Here is a 22316-nt window from a genome sequence, read left to right as displayed (position 1 = left end):
TTACACAGGTAAGCAGATGGAAGCCTACTGTACCACCTCCAGAAAACAAAGGCTCACTTGTGAATACCTGGGTTGTCTTCAAAAATGGAATATGATACTCCATCATGAGAGGGGAAATGAGATAAACATATAGTAGTGTTTGAGGAACTATAATCTCGGCCTGAGAAAGGTAGCAGGGGCTAGGATTGGCTTTATTAGAAAAAATAAAAAGGTGGGATGAAAGGAAAATAATTAAAAAAATTTTTTTTAAAGTGGTGTCTGGGTGGCTCATTCAGTTTAAGCGGCCGACTCTTGATTTTGGCTCAGGTCATGATCTCACAGGGTCACGAGATCAAGCCCTACATCGGGCTCTGTACTCAGAAGGCAGTCTGCTTGAGATTCTCCCTCTCTCTCTGCCCCTCCCCCCTGCCCTGCTTTCATCCACCCCCTCTCTAAAATAAACAAATCTTTAAAAAAAAGTTTAACTGAAAATAAATTTAAAACAATTTTTTTAAAGATTTTATTTCTAGGTAATCTCTACACCCAACGTGGGGCCTGAACTCACAATCGTGAGATCAAGAGTTGCTCGCTCCACTGACTGAGCCAGCCAGGCACCCCCAATAATAATTTTTAAATTTCAAATTGAAAAACTTTCAAAAAGGTCCAGAAAGAAGACAGGAATTAGGTTTCTAGGAGTACCCATTCTTGCCTCTGCCAAATTGTTTCATCACTGAGGTAAGAAAGTTGTTTTGTTGTTGTTGTGTTTTTTTTTTTAAGAGAGTGAAACATAAATGGTAGAATCATGATCTACTTTTATTTTTTTTTAAAGATTTTATTTATTCGACAGAGATAGAGACAGCCAGCGAGAGAGGGAACACAAGCAGGGGGAGTGGGAGAGGAAGAAGCAGGCTCATAGCGGAGGAGCCTGATGTGGGGCTCGATCCCACAACGCCGGGATCACGCCCTGAGCCGAAGGGAGACGCTTAACTGCTGTGCCACCCAGGCGCCCCAGAATCATGATCTACTTAACAGGAAAAAAAACACCACAGGGGTTCACACTGGCTAATTCACACTGGACCTGGGCTCCTTCTCTTCTACTTTTTACATGTGAAAGAGCAGGGTATACACTGGACAAGTGATGCTGTGGTCTTCTCTACTCCTGGCTAAAGAGGGAGATATAAGGTAAACTGAGGCATAAAGGAACAGTCACTGTGGTGAAAGCTATTAGGACAAGGGCTTAACTTTAAGGGAAGTTGGGCAAATAAACAAGACAACTGTTTTTTACTTAGGAGAGTTTTCCATTGGCTAGAAATACCCTCTCCCTATACCAGTTTCCCTTTCTGCCTATAAAAATGGACATAGAAACAATGTAACTTCTCTTAATAGGTAATAAGCTTCTCTAATTACTAAGGGACCTTAGCTAAGCAAACCAGGATGTTGATCTGAGTTTGGGAGAGAAGGTTGGGGGTGTGTGAATAGGGCACCATGGACTTTAGCAAAAGAAAGGGACTGGGCATTTCATTCTACAGAAGGAGGACCCCTGAATTTCTGAAACTCTACCATTCGGATGCCAACATCTATGGGAGGGGAGGTGAAATAGGTCTGACCACATAGGTAGAAAAACAACTTGGTTTCTATGCAAAAGAAAGGCTAAAAGGATGGAGTTCATGTTGCTAAGTTAAAACTGGTCCAGGAATCACTACCATCTCAGAAAAAAAAAAGGATCAGGATAATGATCATGGAAACTAACTCAACATTACCTCCATGAAGGCTACTAGCACCCCACGACATAAAAGATGTCTCTGTGTTTGCTGGGGGTGAGGTCGTGGGGGGGCAGCAAAAGAGAAAAATGTCCTTTGAGATTTCCCCTGTAGATAGCAGGGTTCTGACTGATGAAGATGAAGAGGAAGGAGGAACAATCAGCTTTCTCCCCAGTCATTTCTTCCTTTAGCATTTATCCAAATTCCAGGGATGTAGGACAGTATTTCACAAATGGAATCAAACTCCTTACAGTCTGGTGAAAGTTGTGAATCTGCTCTTGAGAAAAATACACACGCACGCAAATTAGGGAGTTCGTGGAGCCCGAGAAGCGCTGGGAATGCTTGATCCCAGGCTACAAATGTTTCCAACAGAATGGCTAGTCCCAAAGGACTCACACCATAGACTCCCTATCACTCTGGAGTTCAGAAGGACTCAGGATTTTGCCTTAAGTCTCAGAGAAGCTGCTATTCCCAAAAGCTTTTCCAGAAGTTTCAATGACATCATCTACGGTTTTGGAGAGCTGCGTATAGCCTGTTCTAATTCTTTAATGTGCAGGCTGATCTGAGTAAGAAATCTTATGCAGGTTTTGGAGAACAAAGTAATTTCAACAAGAGCATAATCTATACCAAAAGGAATAAGAAATAAACAATTTCCCTCTATTCTGAAATTTGAAATGATTCAGAAGTTTTTCAGGTCATCTACCTTGGTGATATGGTTCATTCAGTGAGTTGTTATATTACAATATTTGTAATGATTTCTGACGATTCACTAGTACATTTCTAAGAATGTGAACTGTACTACATGACACCTATGTCTATTAAACCAAACAACAGTTTAACAAACATCATTGGCCCTCCCAAAATAACAAAGAAAGATGAATTATAACCTATTATTTGCAAACACACATGCCTTTCTGAGTTTCTTTTGAAATGCTTGGACACAAGACCTCTCCTTATAATGAGGGGTCATTTTTTTTTGAATTGAGGGAAAGAAATCCTGGATCTTACAACATATCAATAAAGTGTTTTTTAAAGTTATATACTCAGAGTTGTAATTAGCCACTTTTCAAAGAATTACAATAAATCACCATGCTTTAATGTGGCCATAAAGAAACTGCTATGGCTTTTCATTTATATGTGGTTTTAACTTTATATTCTCCTCACAAAAAAACTTCTACTAAGAAAGTACGTTACAAAGCTCTCTGTATGGTCAGAAGAACAAAATAAGAGAAGCAATATAGTCTAATACAAAGGAAGGCAATGCATAGGAAGGAAAAGTAGATGTAACTATTTATACTGAAATTAAGTGCTGGAACAGAAGCCCATTAACAATATTGAGTTATTTATAAATCATTATCACAATTTGAAAGTAGGGTTTTTGGTCTGGGTTTTTTTTCCCCCTCTTAATTAGCAATTTTCAACTGGTTGACTCCAAGTCCATTTCTTTTTTACCTCCAAATATTATAATTTGGGAAGTGTTAATATTTATGTTTCTCTTAACTGTGTATGTCATTAATCAAAAAGATCTTCTCTTAAACAGTTTTATTTAATAGGCCTACTTGAGTTTTTCTTTTTTTTTAAATCTCTACACCCATTGTGGGTCTTGAACTCATAACCCGAGATCAAGATTGTATGCTTTACTGACTGAGCCAGCCAGGCCTCCTTGCTTTTAAATGTCAAAGATATTTCATGAAAGACTTCTCTTGTTTTTTGGTTTTTAAAAGAGAAATTAATGTTCTTGAGAGACTGGACTGCTTGTAACTCATCTCTGTACCTCCTGTCCTGGCCGAATGCCTGGCACTGGATATATGCTCACGAATATGAGTTAGAAGTTTTGTTGTTGATTTCACCGGCAAGTTTTAAATTCTCTCATCTCATGTTATACCCATATTTCTTTGACTAACAAGAAGATCCATTTTTCCATGTTTCATTTCTTTAGGCAGTTAAGTATTTGTAAAGTAGTTTTATTTTTCCTTATATGTATTTTACATTCTTACATGGAAGGCACTGTTTTCCAGTAATCAACGTAAAGAACCTCAGTCACCCTTACTCTCAAATTCCACTTTCTATATTAGCTGTTCGCTACTTCCTATGCATTCCCTTTGGAAATGAAAAATGACACATTTGTCCTTTTTTCAATTATTAAAACAATTTTTCCCCCTTAACTCAGTTGATAGAAATGGGGAAGAATGCAAAGTATGAATAAGCCCTTTTCTCACTGGTGTTGCCAAATAGCACGTCAACTTCTATTCTCTAAATCACCACCTTTAGGACCGAGACCAAGTCCTTCCAGTCTCTGGGAGCACAGGTGACTTTGGTAAGGCTACTGTTCCTCTCCACCCCTCCTACACAAAACTGAAGGCCTGTTTTCAGAGGTCACTAAATGAAAAGTGGCTACCAATTTCCTTTAGAAGCGAATGGAGCCCTCTATTTGTGGATGTGCCAGAGGGGATAGGGCACATCACCACCCTTGGGGCTTCGGTAACAAAGCAGCTTTTATAATTAGAAGAACACAAGGTCCTCGGGAGGGACAGATGATTTGTATCTAGAGAGGTAGCAAGTTGACTGTCCAAAAGTGGCCATCCATAGGCCTAGCTGCAACTGCAATTTGAGTAAGGAATTTGTAACAGGAAGTGCCTGCTAAATAATAGCAAATGACCGGAAAGTGCAATGAGGTCAAATCTTCTGAAAGGTTAGACATTTTTTTTTTTTAAAGATTTTATTTATTTATTCGACAGAGATAGAGACAGCCAGCGAGAGAGAGAACACAGGCAGGGGGAGTGGGAGAGGAAGAAGCAGGCTCCCAGCGGAAGAGCCCGATGTGGGACTCGATCCCAGAACGCTGGGATCACGCCCTGAGCCGAAGGCAGACGCCTAACGACTGCGCCACCCAGGCGCCCCACTGCGCCACCCAGGCGCCCCATAGACAATGTTTTAAGCATGTTACAAATGAACAGCATCCTCGGGAACCTTGGTTATATTCTGGTTGTGTGTGTGTGTGTGTATGTGTGTGTGTGTGTGTGCTGGGTTGGGGAAAAGGAGGGAGCACAGCTATGAAAGATATTCTTAGAACTGGGGAAATGTGAATATGGCTTAAAGAGCTGTGGATGCTTTACCCAGTAACACTTCAGCCTGTGGATCCATCCTTACTTTTTACCCCCACTCCCGCTGGCCGCTAGTGGCTTGCTATATGCCCTCCTCTTTCAGCCTGATCCCCCAGGAAGCGCTGTAGTGTTAATCAACACCTCACTCCCACCTCTAGGCAGGAGGACTCAGTCCCCAAGTCAGTCAGACATTGGCTATAGGCTACAGAGAGAGCAAAGTGGCCTAGGACAATTCTCTGAAATATTTAGGGGACAAAGTTTTATATTATCTGCAACTTTTATTTTTTATCTTTTTAAAGATATTATTTATTAATTTATTTGTCAGAGAGAGAGAGAGAGAGCACAGCAGGGGGAGTGGCAGGTAGAGGGTGAAGCAGGCTCTCTGAGCAGGGAACCCGATGCGGGGCTCGATCCCAGGACCCTGGGGTCATGACCTGAGTCAAAAGTAGATATTTAACCAACTAAGCCACCCAGGTGTCCCTATCTGCAACTTTTAAATAGTACAACTGAAACACACACCACACACATACACACACAAAGCAAGATTGCAAAAAGCAATTAAGTGTCAGATCTAAGTAGATGCTTTAAGAGTGTTCCTCGGATTATTCTTTCAACTTTTCTGGCGGTTTGAAATTTTTATAATGAAAATTTGAAGGGAAAAAAAAGGAGAGTGTGTCAACCCCAAACTTGCTCCTTCTTTTGTGGGTTACCATGCTGATACTGACTTCTAGATCTGACCAGCAGTCTAAAGAAAACCTGCCAGTCATCCTGAATGCATATTCTCCCTCATTTTTTTACCCCAGGTTGGTCACTAGATCAGGTCAAATTCCACCCTCAAAATAGATTCAACACTCTAAACTGCAATTATAATCACATTTCCCCCCTCAAATTCTTTCATTGTTTCTTCATTATCTACACTAAGATAAACTTCCCACTCGCTGACATTGTACATACCGTCCTTATCACATGGCCCTTGGCTTACCTCTTCAGCTACCTCTCCTACCATTCGTAACCATACCTTGGGCATCACCTATTCTAAACAACTGAAGAATTTCTTGGGGCGCCTGGGTGGCTCAGTTGTTAAGCGTCTGCCTTCGGCTCAGGGTGTGATCCCAGGGTCCTGGGATCGAGCCCTGCATCGGGTTCCCTGCTCCGCTGGGAGCCTGCTTCTTCCTCTCCCACTCCCCCTGCTTGTGTTCCCTCTCTCGCTGGCTGTCTCTCTCTCTGTCAAATAAATAAATAAAATCTTAAAAAAAAAAAATTTCTTGACTATGCCATGATTGTCCCTATTTTTTGAATCTGAGCATATTATGCCTAGGATGCTTTTACCCCCTTTCTGTTATGCTGGCAAATTCCTTTTTTTTTTTTTTTTAAATAATCTTCTGAGGGACACCTGGGTGGCTCAGTTGGTTAAACCGTCTGCCTTCAGCTCAGGTCATGATCTCAGGGTCCTGGGATCGAGTCCCGCATGGGGAATCCCTGCTCAGCGGGGAGCCTGCTTCTCCCTCTGCCTACCGCTCCCCCTGCTTGTGCTCTTGCTCACTCTCTCTGTCAAATAAATAAATAAAATCTTTTAAAAAATTAATAATCTTCTGAGTCATTTTATTTATTTTTTAGAAAGTAACCTCTAGCTTGACGAAGTCCCAAGAGTTCATTTTTGCTTTTGTTTCCCTTGCCTGTGGAGCCGTGTCTAGTAAGAAGCTGCTGTAGCCAAGGTCACAGAGGTTGCTGCCTGGGTTCTCCTCTAGGATTCTGATGGATTCCTGTCCCACATTCAGATCTTTCATCCATTTTGAGTTTATTTTTATGTATGCTGTAAGAAAGTGGTCCAGTTTTTTTATTCTGCATGTTGCTGTCCAATTTTCTCAATACCATTATGCCCAACGTGGGGGTCGAACTCACGACCCCAGGATCAAGAGTTGCATGCTCTACTGACTAAGCCAGTGAGGCACCCCTATGCTGGCAAATTCCTATTCATACTTTAAGAAGTAGTTCAAATTTTACCTCCTCTGGGCAGGCTTGCCTGAACTCTCCAGGCAGAGTTAAGTGGTCCCTTTTTTGTAGCAACCTCTTACATAGCTCTCTTATAACAACTGTTATTAATCGTTGTTTCCATGCCGATTTTTTCTGTAGTAGAAGTGAGACCTGGGAAGACGGGGACTGGACTATTCATATTTGTATCCCTAGCATTCTGCATAATGCCTGCCATTGTACATAATAAAAGTCTAATGAATAGCCAGTTTCTTTTTTTTGTTTGTTTGTTTGTTTTTTTAAGCATGATATACTTACTACAGCTGGTGAGGGGACGTGGATGCTCGGGACAGATCGAGGCCGCACGTGATTGGCCAAATGGCAAAGAACAACACCATCAGTTAGAGCTGCTCCAAGATCACAAGGCAGTGATACTTTCAGCCGGTACTCAATATGCTAAAATACAGGAAAATGTGGAACACGTTAACTGAAGAGTGGCTGACACAGAGGACATAATGGAGTTACAGTGAAATATATTTAATTAGGAATCAAGATAAAAAGCAAATAACTTAAGTACTACAATTCCTATCTTATCCTTCTATCTCGAATCAATAACTTAAGGAGCTCTAATACATACATATGGCAGCCAGGCCACAGTATATGCAAAATACATGAGAAATTCACTTACAATTTTCTAATTAAAAATACAACAGAACTAGATTCTCTTTCAATTCCAAAACAAAACAATCACTACATGTGATGTTATATGTATATGTACTTGTGTCCACACGTATATATTATTAATACTCTTACAAGATTTCCTTACATGAGGCAGAAAAAATTTTTTAAATGCGTAGGGCCAAGGACAGAGCTTTATAGAAAAACGCATCTCATCTTCCTAGTAAAAGCTGAAAAGAATGTCCTTAATAGCAAAATCTCTTTTATGCTTATCACACAATGGGCAACACAGTACACAACTTGTACACAATTTGTTGATTCTATTAAAAATTGTAAGCCAAATGAACAAGTGATTGCAGGGTTATGGGCTCTAGCGATAACACTGCAAAAGTGTAGTTCAGAGGCGATATACACACTTTCCGTAGTTGATCTATTAATTCCAGCTCTTCTTCTCTCTGTCTTGAGTTCGGTCTCGTTATGGGATCTGCAGAATCAGTGGTAGGTGCAGAAGATGAAAGAAGGGGTGAAGCATGACCTAAAAAAACACGAATATGTAAGACAGAAAGGCGACTGCTCGTGCCGGAAAGATACTTATTAGACCCACCTGGTCACAGGTTCCTCACGAGTACAGCACTTCCCATTTATGGACTCTTAAAAAAGGCTTTATTATGAAAAGTTTCAAATATACATAATTATAGGGAGAATTGTGTTAAAAATGACCAAATGTCCATTACCATTTAGTTCAACTAGTTTTGTTTGATTAAAAATGTTCTTATTAAAAAATACATACAGAAAATTATGCAAATCATAAGCAAACAGCTCAATAAATTATTATTACAAAATGGACACAATCAGGTCAATAAATGCAACATTACCAATATCCAGAAGTCCCTCTCATGCTCCCTGCCCCTCAGTACCTAAAGGTTACTTCTAACGACACAGGTTTTAACTATGTACTTGACTTGTAATACCATAGATTAGTTTTTGTCTAGTTTTGAACTTTCTATAAATGAAGCTATACGGTATGTATGTATATTTCTGTGCTTGGCTTCTTCTGATTGACACTGTTATAAGATTTATCCGTATTTATCCATATTGCATATATTAATTTGTTCACTTTTACTGCTTATATGGTATCCCATTATACAGATATGCCACAATTATTTATCCACTGTATCACTAATGGACACTGTTTGGGGCTATTATGAATAATGTTGCTATAAATATTTTTGTACGTATCTTCTGGTATACGTGTTTACATATTTCAGAAAGCAAAACTGCTGGTCACAGGATATACAAATGTCAACATTATTAGATAACGTAAACAGTTTTCCATAATAATTTACAATCCCACATGCAGTGCAACTCTGGTGCGATTTTAAATCTCACTACGAGGGCATCTATCAGTTGCACTAAAAGTCGCTATTTTTGACTTGAAATGTTTGTTTCTATTTCCAGGTAACTTCTTTGGAGACCACGCAGATGTATGTCATATTAACTAAAAAACATTAGACTGAGTAGCTTTTTTAAAAAAAGAATTACTTGGGTGCCTGGGTGGCTCAATCAGCTAAGTGTCTGCCTTCGGCTCAGGTCATGATCTCAGGGTCCTGGGATTGAGCCCCATTTCAGGCTCCCCACTGAGCAGGGAGTCTGCTTGTCCCTCTCCCTCAGCCCCTCCCCCTGCTCGTCATCTGTCTGTCTCTCTCAAAAAATAAATAAAATGTTAAAAAAAAAAAAGAATTACTGACTCATATTTTTTAAGAATACATAAAACAGCTTTTATTAACAGAAAAATCTGAAAAAGAGCTCATTACAGGAAGAGGAACATTCCCTAAAGCCTTGAAAGACTATTTTATTTGTTCAAACCTATAACCTCTTTTGGGTGGTATTAAGAAACTAGTTAAATTTAAACAAGATTCTCCTGCTTTAATGTTAGTGAGATCACAGACAAATGCAGAGTTGAAAGCTTTTGTCAAAGTGACGTCTCAGGGTAGAAGTTGAAAAGCATATAATAGTTAATGTCATTGTATAAAGTACCCCCAGGTTTTTAGTCACTGTGACCTACCTTTATTTGCTTCTGCCCTGACAGCTGCTCGGAAAAGGAAGCTTTCAGGGCGCTGGGCCTGGTTTCTCTGAATAGCGGCAGGAAAAGAATATGCAGGGGAATGATGAACTACATCAGCATGGAAAAGCAAAATAAGATTAAAGGAGATGGAAAAAAAATTAAACATAATAACAGACACACATGTCATAAAAATTCAATAAATGGTACAAAGATCAAATTAAACCTGGTAATGAAATAAGATGATAATTTTGTTTATTAATACAAACTCTGGTACAGAAGAGTAACCTCGAAATCAGGAAGGCTGCTTGTATGTATTTTTAACTGTCATGCTATTTTTGCTATAACAATAAAGGCAGAATGAATGTTACTATATTGAATAGATTCTCTTATGACCCTATAGCCCTGCTAGCTCACGCTCGCATGTTCATATCAAATGGCTGAGCAGTTGAACAACCAGTTGAATTAAAAAATGGAAAATGTGCAGGAAGTTATCAATTCGGGGTCTGGTTTCTCCTCTCAGAAAAGGAAGCCACAGCTAGCTAAGAGGTAATTTATCAAGAAAGTCCCGGTAAAGAATTATTCTTGATGTGGTTAATTATACCTTTGTTGTCTATTACCTGTTTCTGTTGTAGGTGAACTTGTTACAGCATTAGATCTGTCATCATTCTGCAGAGAAACAGAGATATATATCAATTATTATTATTCAAGAAAGGGTACTTTCCACATTTATGATTACCTGGGATAAAAGAAGAAAATCATTCAACTCTCCTTCAAAATTAAGTCTAGAAATCAGAATTAAGGATTAATTTTGTACATTTCTTTAAGGCCAAACTTTTCATTTACTTCTACAGGATACAAGGTGCATGTAATGCATTCTCTAAAGATAGTCTAATAGGTCTTTCCTAGGACTATGAAAAATGATCATCCTAGGGCAGAAAATTTTATTGGGAAATGTGTAGGGGAGAGTAATTTCATTTTATAATTTCATTTTCTGGTACAGTTTCTGAATTATTTTTCTCCCCCTAGGGTAAAATTTAATGTATTAAGAAAAAGTGATGCAGGTCTCTTCATTTCAGTTAGGAAATAAGGTGTTTAAAGATGACGGATAGCTGTATTTTCAGGCTAGCATCGGAGTCCAAGATGTTTTTACTTCCTGACCAAAAAGGGAACTACAAAAAGGAGGAAGAGCTAGCTCAACACGTATCGAGTTTACCATAAAAAAGAGAAATGTAATTAACCTAATTTAAAAAGAAGTGTTGGCTGAATGCGCTAACAATATTGAAGGCTTGGAAGGGGAGTAGAATCAAGAAAAGCTAGAGTAACAATTTTCCAGGCCTTGACGTCTAGAATTAATAAATTAAACATAACTTTATGATATAACTAAGATACATTTTTTAACTGACAGAATGATTTTTTTTTAAAGATTTATTTATTTGAGAGAGGAGAGAAAGAGCATAAGCAGGGAGAGCGGCAGGCAGAGGAAGAAGCAGGCTCCCCGCTGAGCAAGGAGCCCGATGTGGGACTCGATCCCAGGACCCTGAGATCATGACCTGAGCCAAAGGCAGAAGCGTAACAGACTGAGCCACCCAGGCATCCCACTAACAGAATAATTTTAAAACACTTAGGTACATACATCTGCTCCCATGGTCTTTTCTCCGGTTTCATCTTAATATTTTCAGAAATCTTTTATCTCATCTCTAGTTGGGAGGTGGGCAGGTGAAATTAATGAAGATGGAATTTTAACTGCTAACATTCATACATACATACATAAGCAGAAACCATGCTGTTGCTAAGATTCTTGGACTGATCTGGAAGACAATTTTGTGGTAACAATTCCTTGGTCTGATACTCTTAGGCTGAGAATTAAGATCTAAACAATAAGCTGAGCTGTTGAGTGAAGCAATATATTATATCTTCAGTAGTGAAAAAAGATACATTCATCAAGTTTATAGATGTGAGTAAAATAACTTTAGGATGTTGAGAAGAAACCAAAATTTAAATAACAAATTTAAAATAAGAGCAACAAGAACTAATAAAAAGGACGAACAGGGAAATAAGGCAAAAGGATATCTTTACAAGGAAATAAAAGAGTATCCTTATTTTCAAGGAGTAGGAGATAGGAAGGAGAAAGCTAGTTAGCTAAATAGAGACCTATGGTCAAGGACCATATGGTACCAACAGGAAAACATAAACAGTAGAGATTACTTCAGATACAGAGGAACAATATATATATTTTTTTAATTAAAAGACCGAAGAGGAGTTAGACTAGAAATTTAATATGCAAAAAACAATAAAGTTAATAGGCAATGCTATTAGATGGGGAGAAAGAGCTGGAATAAATTCCACTGAATGGCAGCAAATGTTGTCCACCTCTAGAAACACCAAAAGATAACACAGAGTTGGGTGTAATGAAAAAGCCAGAATAGAGGCGACTTGTAGAATGATTTTTAAAATGTACTTTTATTGAAACTAGAAATCTAAGTGACTTGCTTTCTAGGATATGAAGATAATTAGTTCAAATCATTCAGAATCAGTGTGGCCATGAACTATATTTGAGAACTCTTGGAGAACTGGAGCAAAAAACAGAAATCGACAGGAACTCGACTTTTACTTGTCTGGTTAAGGGATAAAAGAAATAAATCCATGCCTAAATATATATAAATACTTTACCTGCTGTAAAGTAACTGGGATACAAAAAATATAGTCTTTTCAAACTAATCATTTACACTGCAGCAGGTCTTGACAGACAAAGTCAGACTTACCATACAATGGTTGGCACATTCAGATTTGGACTTTTTCAACTATGATTCTGGGAGAGAATACGCCCCAATGCCCTAAGGTATCCATTGAGTGTAATGAAATAGCTTCTCTCCTAGACATCTCCTATACTAATTATACATCTTCCTTGAGAGAATTTTGAGAATAATCCCTCAATTTCCTATTCTGTCATTCAAATAAAAAGCCTAGCTGGGAAAAGCTAATAAAGGGTCAACGTAGAAGAGAATTACAGTTTCTTCAGAAGTCTTCCAGATATGTGTAGCATCTTCAATAAGGACTACAGAGAAGGTTTATCAGGTTTACAGATGTTATAAAGTTGGGGCCAGCATTTAGAAGAACATGATGCAAGAATCTGAAAGTATTCTGGTAAATCAGAGAAGTAAAAATGTTCAAAAAGCAAAATCAAGGGGCGCCTGGGTGGCTCAGTCATTAAGCGTCTGCCTTCGGTTCAGGGCGTGATCCCGGAGTCCTGGGATCGAGCCCCTCATCAGGCTCCTCCGCCGAGAGCCTGCTTCTTCCTCTCCCACTCCCCCTGCTTGTGTTCCCTCTCTCGCTGGCTGTCTCTCTCCCTGTCAAATAAATAAATAAAATCTTTAACAACAACAACAAAAAAAAGCAAAATCAAGTATTTAGAAAAACAAGATACAAGATGTGGAAATTAATGATCATTTAGGAGTATAACTGAAACATCTGAGAATTACAGTAGATACTGAGCAAAATGAGAAAAGCCAACTTAATGCTCAGAGTAAGATGTGAAAACGCTTGTTTCATGCTCAGTGCCAGGTGGGCTTGAGTGAAGGCTGTGTTTCTGGTTGGGGACTGCGGAGCCAAAACGAAGACAGAGAACTTGAGAAAGCTCCAAAGGATTCAGACTGAAAAAGGCACATAAAATGACCAGAATTTATATAGTGAGAAGACAAGGGCAGCATCGTAATAGTTTTCAAATTTAAAGATTCTTATATCAAGACTGCTAAATAACTAGAATATCTCCACACTGGAAAGAAAAGAAGAAATACGCGTACAACACGGGGGGCAGATCTAAGTTAGACAAGGGAAGACCCTTCTAACAGTGAAGATTATTAATAATTCCTTATATATCATATGATCACAAATATGGAATTACCATTCCTACAGGCCTTCAAAAAATAAAAAACCACAAGCTCTTTATTTAGGCTTCTGGGCCTTGGACCATACATGAGCAAATGGGAGTGACTGTGCCAATAAAACTATTTACAGAAACAGGTGGCCTGGGGGCCACAGCTTGCTGACCTCTACTACAGGAGGGCTTCAGCAGTGACACTCTTGGGGACTGGGACTGAGTTATTGTGCATGCACATCAGACAACAGAGTTAATTTGACGTTATTTATCAGCCAAAGTAAAATAACTCCACTCATGACCACAAAATAACCTTTGATAGGAAAATTAGAGTGACATTTCCAACAGAATCTCAATATAAAGAATTAATGCAGGCTCTGTGAGTGCTTCTAGCACGGTAAATCTTTCAAAAATTTCAAGTAAAATTAATGTTAAACTCACAAATAGTTTAATAAGCTTACAGATATTTCATGCACTCCTAGGTTTTACATTGCCATTGGACCAATACTGGAAAATTTAAGACCTCCCATGCACAACCCCTCCCCAAAGCTCCTGGTGCATTACAATAACAAGAGATACCTTAATAGGCACGAAGGCAGAAGAATGAGGCAGGGGAGCAGCACAGCCCACTTGATTCAACCCTGACAGCGACTAAATTTTAAAAGAGAAAGAGAAGAAACAGAAGGCAGCATTTATGTTATTAGCAAAATGTCAGGCAGGCAGGGCAGATCTGGTCGATGAAATTAGAAAAGGAAAGGTCATGGACAAACTTTCAAATCGTTTACTAAGATATTGATAGGGCAGAAAGAATAGTTGGGGGAAAAACCCCTAACACAAAACAGTTTTCCCACTTGTATAATTTAAACTATTTCAGTACCTCACACCACATTAATCAAGAAATGAAAGGGCTTTTGGCTGTCGGCTCGGAGGAGGCCAAGGCGCAACTCTTTTTGGTCATCTCGAATCTGGGTTCATCCGACACCAGCTGCTTCCTCCATGCCGCCTAAGCTCGACCCCAAGGACATCAAAGTTGGATACCTGAGGTACACTGGTAAGGAAGTCAGTGCCCCGTCTACCCTGGCCCCCAAGGGCAGCCCTCTGAGTCTGTCTCCAAAAAATGTTGGTGATGACAATGCCAAGGCAACCAGGAACTGGAAGGGTCTGAGGATTACAGCGCAACTGACCAACATTCAGGACAGATGGGCTCAGACTGAAGCGGTACCCTTTGCCTCTGCCCTGATTATTAAAGCCCTCAAAGAACCATCAAGAGACAGAAACAAGTAGAATAATATAAAGCACAGTGGGTATCACTTTTGATGAGACTGTCAACACTGCCTGGCCGATGTGGCACCGATCTTTAGCTACAGAACTCTCTGGAACCATTAAAGAGATCCTGGGGACTGCCCAGTCTCTGGGCTGCAGTGTTGATGGCCGCCACCCTCATGACATCATAGATGACATCAACAGTGGTGCAGTGAAATGTTCAGCTAGTTAAGAACTACAAAGGAAAATATTTTCATAAATGATCATGTGACAACAACAAAAAAGCAGGCATGATTTATTAAAAGTGATTTTATGCAGAACTAAAACTGAGAACATCAAAATTTTTTGGAATAATCACCTTAGAAACTAAACCAGTAAGTCCTGTGCTCTTTCTATGATGGGAAAACAAATCCAGTCAAAGAGCTCATTTTAACTGAGCGGAACTGGCATGAGTAAGAACTACATTTTTTCAATATTAATCCAAATTAGATATAATATAATTCGATGTAACAGCTCTGATGTAAGAAAACAGGATATGAGGATTCTGTGCCACACCTTAAGGATGAATTTCATTTCTGCCTCTGTGACCAAATGACCTATAAGAGGGTGAGTGGAATTTTCCTTTTCTTTGAACCCTTCATCTTTTCACTAACCTACATACAACTAGAAATAATTAGCTGTATCTATTAGGTAAATTAGAAGTATAATCAGAGACAATGCTATTAGAATCTACTGTACAGAATTCTGACTACAGATAAAACTGCTCAAAACATGACAATTTTTTAATTTGGTAAAGAGTAAAAATCAGAGAAGACAGGACTTTTACAAAGGGCAATGGATAAGACTGTACCAATTAAAAAATTGCCAAGGGCTTAAATATATTAATGTACATATATTATAATGTACATAACTTTGAAAAATGTAAACTAGGATCACAAATATGTGAATCATGGAATAAATGAACTTAAACACATATGTATGCTTAGAAAAAGGTGTGCAGATGATCAATAAAATAGATACAACTATTTTTATTTTTTTATTTTTATTTTTTTTCCTTCAAAGATTTATTTATTTATTTAGTTGACAGAGAGACAGCCAGCGAGAAAGGGAACACAAGCAGGGGGAGTGGGAGAGGAAGAAGCAGGCCCCCAGCAGAGGAGCCTGATGTGGGGCTCGATCCCAGGATCCCGGGATCACGCCCTGAGCCGAAGGCAGATGTTCAACAACTGCGCCACCCAGGCGCCCCAGATACAATTATTTTTAAATACAGTTGATGAACAGCAATGTTTCTCTTTCTCTTGTGGGGGGTGGGCAAAAAAAAAATAAATAAATAAAGTAACACTGCAACCTACTCTATCTTAAGGCAGAAAAAAGTGAAGGAAATGTACCAGAACAAGACTGTGACAACAGTCATACCCTGTGTGTGCTTCACCTCTTCAGTCTTCCTGGGCCTCTTTATAACCAAATGTACTGGAATTACTGTCAATCTCAAACATAAAAAGGCTAAAAGCCCCTACACTGTGAAAGGAGGACAAAAGGAGTGGAGGGAAGAGGAAATGAGATGAGCTTACAGAGTCTCTAGTTTCTGAGATGAAACAAAGATGGAGATGGGATACAGATGAAAGCAACAGATCCTTCAGGGCAGCCCTCACGGATATTAAACACCACTAATAGTTACTTCAAATCCTATACTTCAAGGTCTTTAAATCAAATCCAACATTTACACCTCGCTGTATCATTAGACCTTTTCACCGTGAAACAATTTAATGAGGGATTATTACATACACAGCATTTATGTGTTCATTCAGGAAATACTGAGCACTTAATATCCCAGGGACAATGACAGGGACTGAGTATACACAGGCAATTGTAACAGAGAATATCCCTGTGCCCACGAAGCTTCCAGCCCGCAGTCTAACAGGGAGGAGATGTAAAACAACGAACGCCCACCTCAAAGTACTAGGATGAGAAAAATGACAGTGGAAACAAATTTGATTTGGGAGTCTCGGGTTGTAGAAAAGCCATTTTAAAGGTGTGACATTTAAGCTGATACATGATAGATGAGTAGGAATTAGCCAAGGGGTATATGCAGGGAGGGAGATGCATTCCATGCTGAGAGAAACCACATCTGCAAAAGGTTGTGAGGTAAAAACAGGCTTGCCTTATTTGAAAAGCTGAAAAAATGCTGGCATAGCATGAGCCCAGAGATATGAGACAGGGTGTGCAGGAGCTTGTAGGCCATGTTAAGAAGTTTGGATTTTATTCCGAGGAGCTTGTAGGCCGTGTTAAGACGTCAGGAGTTGGGGTGCCTGGGTGTCTCAGTCAGTTAAGTGTCTAAGTCTTGATTTCAGCTCACGTCAGATCTCAGAGTCATGAGATCGAGCCCTGTGTCGAGGCCCACGTGGGCTCTGTGCTAGTGGAGTCGGCTTAAGATTCTCTCTCTCACTCTCTCTCTGTTCCTTCCCCACTCCCTTTCCTAAAAAAATAAAAGTTATATATGAAGCCATTGGACAGTAGTCCAAAAAATCAGAGGTATGATTTAAAACAGGCCCTTTCTGCACAGTGTTGGACACTATTTGGCATACAAAAATATGTGAGACGTGGTCCTCTCTTTTCAAGGGCATCTCATTTAGGTCAAACATGAATACTGATGAGTAAAATACAAGTGCATGTGTTTCGAAAATGGCTAAAAGCCATTTCAAATTTTACACTGAGAGAATTTTGTTGCTTTTCCAAATTCCACTTTTTCCTTGACAAAGAAGTGTGGGCACTCAGACTTCTATCACTTCCTATACATGGTATTAAATCTAACCTCAGTCTCCTAAGTTGTTTTCAATTATAGACTGAGAGGCAATAAACCATGGTGTTTAATTAAGTCAGCCAGAATTAGATTTGAACCCAATGTTGCACGCACTTAAGCTATGTGACCTTGGACAAATCACATTCCGGACAAAACATTCCGTGCCTCAGTAATCGTTTGTAAAATGGTGACACGTGTAACCTTAACTGTTAAGATGGCTGTGAGAGTAAATGAGATAATTGTGGTAGTGTCTGGATCATCACAGGCTCTCAATATTTTTCTGCATTAATTTATTTATTTCTCATGCCAATTAATTTCCACTAAACCCCAGAGAGTGGTGGTTTTATTTTTCTGTCAGACTCCCCTGTTAAAATGTGCTTTATCCATCTCAAAGGAAGTGATCATTGCAGAACACACAGAAGCGTTGACAGCGGAAGTCTACGTGAGAAGACGCCCACACTGAAGTCTGCAGTCCATGAGGCAGCGCGCACAATGGCAGCAGGGACCAGCACGGACGACAGGAATTGCTACACACACTGCACTTTTGAACTGCTAGTTTTCAACACACTGTACAAAATATCATAAAACATGATGGGAAAAGCAATTTTGTAAATGTTAGAATTCTCTTGCAAGGCTGACAAAACTTACTAAGATTTTCAATAGCTCTTATTGTTATACTCATTTTCAGCAGATGAAAGGCACGAAAAGTAAACCAGTGTTAAAAATGATCAGTAGGTAACATTCCAAGTTAATGTTTCCCAGAGTTTAAAGAAGGGACATGGAGGGATAATCTTGAGATGTAAGTATTTTTTAAAACCTCGGGATTTTCAGTAGCTTTAAATAGATAATGAAATAAGATGGCGAATATACAATTGTACGATTAGTCATGGAGTAAGGAAATTCATTTAACACACAGGTGACTCACCAGCCAAATTAATGATTATTAAGTAAATGCACCTGAAATTAGAAATGACATTTAAAAAACGAATTATTCCCTCTCCTCCTAACCCACATACAAAGCCAATATGGATCACAATGTCAACGTTTTACTTTTGGCAACACTAACAAAGGTATCTGAATTCTGGCGCAGACCGCTGGAACACTGGGTAAATCATGAACAGTATGTGGGAAACGTTCTAGCTGTCTGTAAAGCACTGAGTAATGATGCTCATCATGTTTTAGGATATTTAGATACTTTCTGAATGAGAAGTATGATAACTGTTCTCCAATCTCTAGACACAGCAATATATAACTATTTTCGTGCAAGGCTCTTACCACTAACAAGGCACTATCATCAGTGTGCTGAGACCTTCTGGATGGGAAGGGACACTGGAGAGGCGGAGAGAAATGGAGCAATGTCAAAAACAAACTATGCACACACATGACATCTCACAAATACACAAGCAAAGCGATATATTGAGACGCACTGAAGATGCTAACATATGGAACCACATTCACAATCCTTTTGGACTCACGTATCGTAATAGCTAATAAGTTGACTCTGAGTCATGATTTTCTGCTAAAGAGCTTAAATAATTTCAAATATGATCTTATTGCTTAAAAACTGACTAAAGCAAGGAGAGAACAGGGATTATTCTCTATTCACAGAGGAGAAAGCTGAAATACAGATGTAGAAGTAACAAAGAATTTGTGGTCATTTAATGAGTCAGTAACAAATTAAAAACCATAAACCCAAGAGTCATGAATTCTAGTCTACGCATTTCTTCATTACCGTTCTCAGACAAAACAAGAGTACAACTGGAAACTTAAAAACTGTACACGTTATTTCCTTGAGAAGTTTTAATTTTTAAATAATGAATTTACTCCAGAATGACCATTAAGAAGGAAATCTGGGGGTAAAAAAAGAAGATGGTATTAACTTTGCCTGTTTTATCTTTATTATGACCTTGTGAAGAAAAGACAACTGAAAAAGCTGAGTTACTCTTCCAGGTAACTCAGGTACTCTTTCAGTACTCTTTCAGTAAGGTCTTAGATAAACCAGAAGTACTGATTATATGTCCACTGAGATAAAGAAAAAAACCTTTATAACGGATAATTTACAACATTTCAAAAAATGCATTTTACCATTCCAGAAACACTGTGCTTTAAAACCTCTGTGCTGAAACGTGATGCTTGTAAAGCCCCGTGTTAGGTTTTTAAGTAATTTACTTTATGGAAAGCAGATTCAAAATTCACATGAAACAATGCCTTTGTGCATTTTTAAGGAAGCAATGATCGTAAATTGAAAAAAATGAGAAGGCAAAGATAATGAAAAATGGCTTTTAATAAAAAAGCCAAGTACAATAAAAATACTTAGTAAGTTTCATTTTAACAGATCACAACAGGTGCATTTTTTAAAAAGGTTAAGCAATCAATTTTACATGTTTACTTGTAATGAAAATGTACTACTTCATATGATAAAACTACTCTGTATGCCATATAATCAATAACATACATACTCAAGAAGCGAGCCTTGGAGCTGAAATATATGCGGTATCTTTTAGTTCAATACCAACACCATGTACCCCTGTCACATACAGCTCTCAGGACTCCCTCTCACGACACACTCTGCTTTGAAATGGATGAGGGAGATGATACTTCTGGTGGGGGTAAGGGAAGGAAATAAATAATCTCCACACGGATTCGTACAGATTATGATCTATAGACTTGGATCAACTCCCTGGCCTGTGTCATCTTTTCCTGAATAAGGAGAATCTCGTGAGGGAAAAGGAAATGGCAATATTCTGATCACTGAAAACACATGATAATCGCATACAAACATTTCATTTCCATTGCGATAATAAAAAATTCCAAAGAAAAGGTGATTATATAGACTTACCTCACCATCTAAGGGGGGTTGTTGTTTTTGTGGACTTTGTGACGCTTTGTGCTATACATCCCCAAGCCCCCCAAGAAAGGGAAGTTGGTTAGAATCTGGAACACTGGAAATGATAAGTTCTATATACCAAGATAATCACCCACATTAATTTCTGTATCACTCGTGTGCAGTACTTTTCTAGATTTACTGGCTAGAAGATGCCACCCTTTCCCTTAAACAGCTTACAATTTAAACGAGGAAGGCAATAAACTGACAGACAGTATTTCAGAGGTCTAGAAGCATCTATAAATAGAAATATAAAAAGTATGTTTTTTGTATGTACATGCACACACATACATTCACAACCAGAATGGTGATCTCTCACTATATTCTCTCAGTGAAATCATTCTCTCTGTCTGGTGTTAACATCCTCTCAGCCAATTTCCAGGTTTGCATTTTCAACGGCCTATTTGAAAACTCACTGTCACCTTTTGTTCAACATGTTCAAAAGCAAATCCGCAAATTCCCATACTAACTGGCTTTTTTCTGCAATTTGCTAATTTCTGTTATTATGTCAAATGATAATATTAAACCATTTCTATAGTCACTGCTTTACAATGTATTTTTTTTTTTTTGAAGATTTATTTATTTGAAAGAGAGAGAGACAGCCAGCGAGAGAGGGAATACAAGCAGGGGAAGTGGGAGACGAAGGAGCAGGCTCCCAGCGGAGAAGCCTGATGTGGGGCTGAATCCCAGAACGCCGGGATCATGCCCTGAGCCGAAGGCAGACGCTTAAGGACTGAGCCACCCAGGCGCCCCTACAATGTGTACTTATACACATTATCTTAAGTGATTCTTTTTACTCTCGGAGATAAACGAACATCATAATCATATTTATTTAAAGATAGAAGAATTGAGGACAAGAGAGGTTAAATGATATGTGCAAGGTCATGAAACTGGTCAGTAGCATAACCGAGATTTGTTCCTACATCTTCTGACTCTGAATCCTATATTCTTTCCACAAAGCTAGCCTCCTGTTGAAACTGTTCTTTTAGCCTCAAAATCTTGCCTTGGGATCTTCTTTTTGTCACTCATCTTCAATGATTTATTCAACACTCACTACATTTATGTATAAAACATAAAGATGCTTCTCTTCAAATTTCTAATTTATAAAGTCCATTGTGGTGCTGGGCGGGGGGGGGGGGGGCTCACCACACCAGTAAAAGTATTAGGTGCACCTATAATAATTCTGAGTTAATATTTAACAATTCAATACTATACCTACGGGGAAATTAAAGGCACAGAATGATCAGTAATTTTCTCAAAGTCGAGCACAATAATGAGTAGCTAAGCTGGATTCAAATTCAGATTATTTCTGAGGCTAAGCTCTTACGACTGTAAGAGCTAAACACTGCCTCTCTTTAGGAACCTCAGAAATCATCTGGTTCTATGCCGTCATTTTGCACCCCAGTCTAATTACTGCAATTACTCTCTATTTCATTTTCCTTATCTCTTTCATTCTAACATATTCTACCATGAGCAGATTAGTTTTTCGGAAGTATCTTTCCTCTCATGTTTTTCTCCTGCTTTAGAACTTCTAATTGTTCTCTTTCACCTAACAGATCAAGATCAAATTCTAATTTAGCATTTAATCAGGACCATCTACACTGTGCTTGTCTCTTACTAGCTATGTGGCTTCTACAGAACACAAGCTAAATGAATTAATTAAAGCAGAATGCACAGAACAGTGCTTAGGATAGTTTGTGTTAGCCGTCATTATTTACTGACAGTCAATATTGACCTGTGGTCACAGATTAGGATTTGGAGCCAGCATTTTTTTTTTTAAAGAAACTTTATTTTCTGCCAATCTTACTTCCATTTTCTGTTCAACCTGTCTTGATCAGAACCTGTGCTCTGCCTGTAACTAGCTGAGTATTTAACATGGCAAACTGTCATCCTCTCCGAGCATCAGAGATCTTCATCCAGGGTTTGATACATTTGAAA

At 38.8% G+C, this 22316-nt stretch overlaps 1 protein-coding gene and 1 pseudogene across 10 annotated transcripts in view; one reads left to right on the top strand and one right to left on the bottom strand.

Annotated features, from left to right (window-relative positions):
* LRCH3 (leucine rich repeats and calponin homology domain containing 3) overlaps positions 1 to 22316 on the bottom strand; it is a 120336-nt gene that overhangs the window by 10324 nt on the left and 87696 nt on the right. For 2 of the 10 annotated variants that reach the window (XM_026495437.4, XM_026495446.4), the window contains exons 13-19: positions 20334 to 20384; positions 18770 to 18823; positions 14011 to 14082; positions 10175 to 10223; positions 9558 to 9665; positions 7909 to 8027; positions 7133 to 7270 (exon numbers count right to left, since the gene is read on the bottom strand). In XM_026495437.4, coding sequence (XP_026351222.3) covers positions 7133 to 7270; positions 7909 to 8027; positions 9558 to 9665; positions 10175 to 10223; positions 14011 to 14082; positions 18770 to 18823; positions 20334 to 20384 — 591 coding nt within the window. The remainder of the gene's footprint in view (positions 1 to 7132; positions 7271 to 7908; positions 8028 to 9557; positions 9666 to 10174; positions 10224 to 14010; positions 14083 to 18769; positions 18824 to 20333; positions 20385 to 22316) is intronic. The other 8 variants (XM_026495416.4, XM_044382775.3, XM_044382788.3 and 5 more) reach the window with 4 other exon arrangements.
* LOC123000846 (60S ribosomal protein L12-like) lies at positions 14356 to 14926 on the top strand (annotated as a pseudogene).

This window comes from Ursus arctos, unplaced genomic scaffold (assembly GCF_023065955.2).
Source record: "Ursus arctos isolate Adak ecotype North America unplaced genomic scaffold, UrsArc2.0 scaffold_4, whole genome shotgun sequence".
In the NCBI taxonomy this organism is placed as follows: Eukaryota; Metazoa; Chordata; class Mammalia; order Carnivora; family Ursidae; genus Ursus; species Ursus arctos.
This window is presented reverse-complemented; position numbering and strand designations above follow the sequence as displayed.